Source organism: Octopus bimaculoides, chromosome 10 (genome assembly GCF_001194135.2).
Source record: "Octopus bimaculoides isolate UCB-OBI-ISO-001 chromosome 10, ASM119413v2, whole genome shotgun sequence".
In the NCBI taxonomy this organism is placed as follows: domain Eukaryota; kingdom Metazoa; phylum Mollusca; class Cephalopoda; order Octopoda; family Octopodidae; genus Octopus; species Octopus bimaculoides.
In genome coordinates this window covers 47,473,796-47,477,554 of record NC_068990.1, presented here as the reverse complement: position 1 = coordinate 47,477,554, position 3,759 = coordinate 47,473,796, and the positions used below count along the sequence as shown (strand labels likewise).

Here is a 3,759-nt window from a genome sequence, read left to right as displayed (position 1 = left end):
ATGTGACCCTCCTCTGTCTGTTCTGCCAGTCTCTGGATTTCGCTAAAACCTTAGCAAGGAATTCTAAAGATATATTTAGCACTTGCTTGAGATGCCATCTCATGCCTCTGGAGGAAAGTGCGGGACTTAAAAAATTTATTTTATTGGGTGGTTACAAGGAATGTCCTATACCGTTTAGTATGTGTATGCATGCGCGCGCGCGTGTGCAATTGTTACCTCAGCCTTAGCGAAGGCGGAGGTATTGTTTTCAGTTATGTTTGTTTGTCCGTGGACAAGATATTTCAAAAACCGCTGGATGTTTGACCTCGTGACTGGCACGAACTAATTAGATTTTGGGATCGATCCGGTACCGGACAAGGATACTAGAATATTTGTTATATTTACTTTACATGAAGTATTACGATCTTACATTGATTTTCAAGTCGTTCTCTGATTATCTCTCTTGAAACCGCGTAATGTATGGCGGCGTTGCTGTTTACAAAGTTTTATTTTCGTTTCTCCATTATTGATTTTGTGGAGGCGCGTGGCTTAGTGGTTAGGGTGTCAGCATCATGACCGTAAGATTGTGGTTCCGATTCCTGGACCGGGCGACGCGTTGTGTTCTTGAGCAAAACACTTCATTTCACGTTGCTCCAGCCCACTCAGCTGGAAAAATGAGTAACGCTGCAATGGACTGGTGTCCCGTCCAGCTGGGGAACACATACGCCACTGAAACCGGGAAAAGAGGCCCATGAGCTTGGCTAGGCTTTAAAAGGGTGCATTTATTTTATTATTATTATTGATTTTATTCGCGTCTCTATCTTAGTAGAAACGGATGGTTAAAGAAATCAAACTACATAAACAAACAGCAGCAAAAAAAGTTCAGAAATTAAATAACACTAATATATTCAGTAACAATAATAAATTTAATTTATCCTCGACAATTTTTAGTTTTACCAATTTTGAATATATCGCTCCTGTTAAAAACCTCTTACCTACTCGACAATTGCATTTCTAGCACTGCCTTGAAGGAAGCTTTACTTATTGGACTCACGATTTTGTGCGCAACGATGTTGTTAAACCTCCATTAACAACACCGTATGCAGGTCCTTTCCGTTTTCTTTCACGCACGGATAAAGTTTTCACTAGAGACCTTAATGGTCGTAAAGACACTATGTCAGTGGATAGACTAAAAAAGGCCTTCATAGAGAAAACTGTCCCTGTTCTTACTGCAGATGACACACACAAAACATTACAAACACGGCCCGCACACCCACCTTCACATTCCATGACTACCATTGAGATCGATCAGATGCCGGACAAGGATTCAGGATTATTTTTCTGGATTTTTAACTTAAGTTTTGAGAGCAGTCGAGTTCATTTATAGTATTCTCGTTTTTAAGAGCAGTTGAGTTTTTTTCAGATATTCATTTTATAAAAATCATCTCCGGCTAATCGTTGAGAGGACGTTGGTGTTGCTCTGGCGGAGATTTGCATTCTCTGAGTGCTCTTGTTTATTATTAAACTTTTACAATTAAGAGGGGTGACGGAGACTGTTGGCCTATTAGCCTTTGTTGGACTAGCTTTAAAAGCAAGCATGTGTGTTTGTGTGTGTGTGTGTGTGTGTGTGTGTGTGTGTACATGCACACACACACACACTCACACACACGCGCACACAAACACATACACACATCAAATGAATAATAACATACGATGGATAATTATCAGCTCATTACAGCTGTTTCTTACGTAAATTTGTAACAGAAGAATGAGAACATTATTACAAAAGACCGTAATCATCAGATGTGAAGTGATTTTACAAACAAAAGAATATCTCAAGAATACAGCAGGTATTTGGCTGAAGTCTGTCGAGGCCAAATATGAAATGGGAGAATGACCAACTAAGTTGGCCGTTGAGGTTAAGTATTTAGTTCTTGAAAGTGTGTAATATGATATCTAAGGTCAACGACCCGGTGAGATAGGAGTCTGCTAGACTAGTTCATAGGTAGACAGGAGTGGGGTGTAGGTGATATTTTATTATAGTCGGCTTAGAGCAGTGGAAAGTAAGGAGATTATCCAACCCTACCTGGTTTGTATCTTTTCAAGTAACTGATTCTATCTAAATCCTTATTTTACTAAATATATTTGAAATCTGAGGAGTACCCAGAAAGCGCTAATTTTATTAAAAAACCATAATAAAAAAAACGTGAAACCCAGACTATGTTTTAACTTTGTTTAATTTATATATATATATATATATATATATATATATATATATATGGAAGACTGTTGGGAATATTTTTTGTATGACTTAGAGGTTTGGTCGCTGTTTAGTTACATATTTAGGAGTTGGTTATAAATTTACTTATTGAATTTATTTACCGATACTGTTGTACGTAGTAAATGTGTTTGACAGTTGTGGCTTCTTTGGTATGTTTGTTCCCAAACAACACTTATTTTAGTGCTGTTGACACCGCCGGTTTGAATGGTACTGCTCAGGTGTCGAAAGCATAATGATATCCGTGGGGCCGCTGATAATGGAAGTATGTTGGATTGTTGGTATGGCAGTTTTTGTATGTGTGGAATAGTATTATAACACATCCTTTTGATATAAATACACACATACACATTTAACTTTTAGACATAAAAAGGAAACTCCCTAATAATTGCGTACTGATGGTATTGCTTAGAATTTCCCAAATTGCAAACTACGTGGTAGGTAGGCTGGCTAAGAGAAGGAGCTTCTGCATCCGTGAAAACTGGGTTATTGCTGCAATTGCAGAGGGAAGAACAACCGATCATATAAGTTTCTTGGGTTCGTTTAGAACAGAGAAATTCCTAAATTCATTATCAACGTTTCTAGACCTACATAGCTCATCATTAGGATGCTGGTGTGTATTATAACTTCATTATTGTAGACGGAGTCGATGTGATTGTCATAAATCACCATCAAAATTTGAATTTTGGCCTTTAGATTTATACGTCATTAACCACTCGTTCATTTCCATTTGTTACGTGTGTGTGTTGTCTGTGAATATATTTTAGCATTCTGCTGAGAAATGGGTATTGTTTCGACCATTCCAGATTTATTGTTCGAGAATTGTCTAGATATAGATGTATTATCTACTGATGTTGTCTGATCTAGTTTTGCTTTGCGGCATGTAGTATTATACATTATAATTATTCCTCGTGGGAAAAGCATGATGATTTAGAGAATGTCGCACTCACTCGAATATCATTTGGAGTCGTGAAGTTTGCAGCTTCCACATTTGCAATGGAATTTTAAAATCACATTGGTTGTTAGTAGCTTGATTACGCCCTTACCAGCTGATGATTTGTTGTCGATAAAGTTTTTAAATGTTAGTAATATTTGTAGTATACCATTAGGGCTAGTTTATCGTTTGATGCAATGTATCCCGTTTTATGAGGATTTTGATATGGAATCTGAGATGTAAAGGAAGAAAAAAGACAGAAGCGAAGAGAGAATTACGGTAGTCTTACCTGTCGGTCCGGAGAAAGGGTCACTTTCAACATCCACGTGCTGTCACGATCTCCAAGGTTCACTCCACGTCCACGTGCGCTATCCGATGCTCTACCTTCTCACACGTCTGCTCTGATGTGTTGTTCGCCGCCGACAGACCCTCGTGCTTCACTGAATGCCGCATGTCCACCGCGGCACTTCCGGTGGGGTCCACAGGCCCCACTTCCGACAGGACATGCCTACTCCCTTACTTCCGATCCTTCCCTACAACACAGCCTGGCTAATAACACAACAGAATC

The 3,759-nt window shown here is 38.9% G+C and overlaps 1 protein-coding gene across 1 annotated transcript in view; it reads right to left on the bottom strand.

The window, feature by feature from the left end:
- LOC106876458 (exodeoxyribonuclease) overlaps positions 1-3,528 on the bottom strand; it is a 25,722-nt gene extending 22,194 nt beyond the window's left edge. Inside the window, exon 1 of the mRNA XM_014925018.2 lies at positions 3,481-3,528. Coding sequence (XP_014780504.1) covers positions 3,481-3,513 — 33 coding nt within the window. The 5' untranslated portion in view covers positions 3,514-3,528. The remainder of the gene's footprint in view (positions 1-3,480) is intronic.
- Positions 3,529-3,759: the final 231 nt, after the last annotated feature.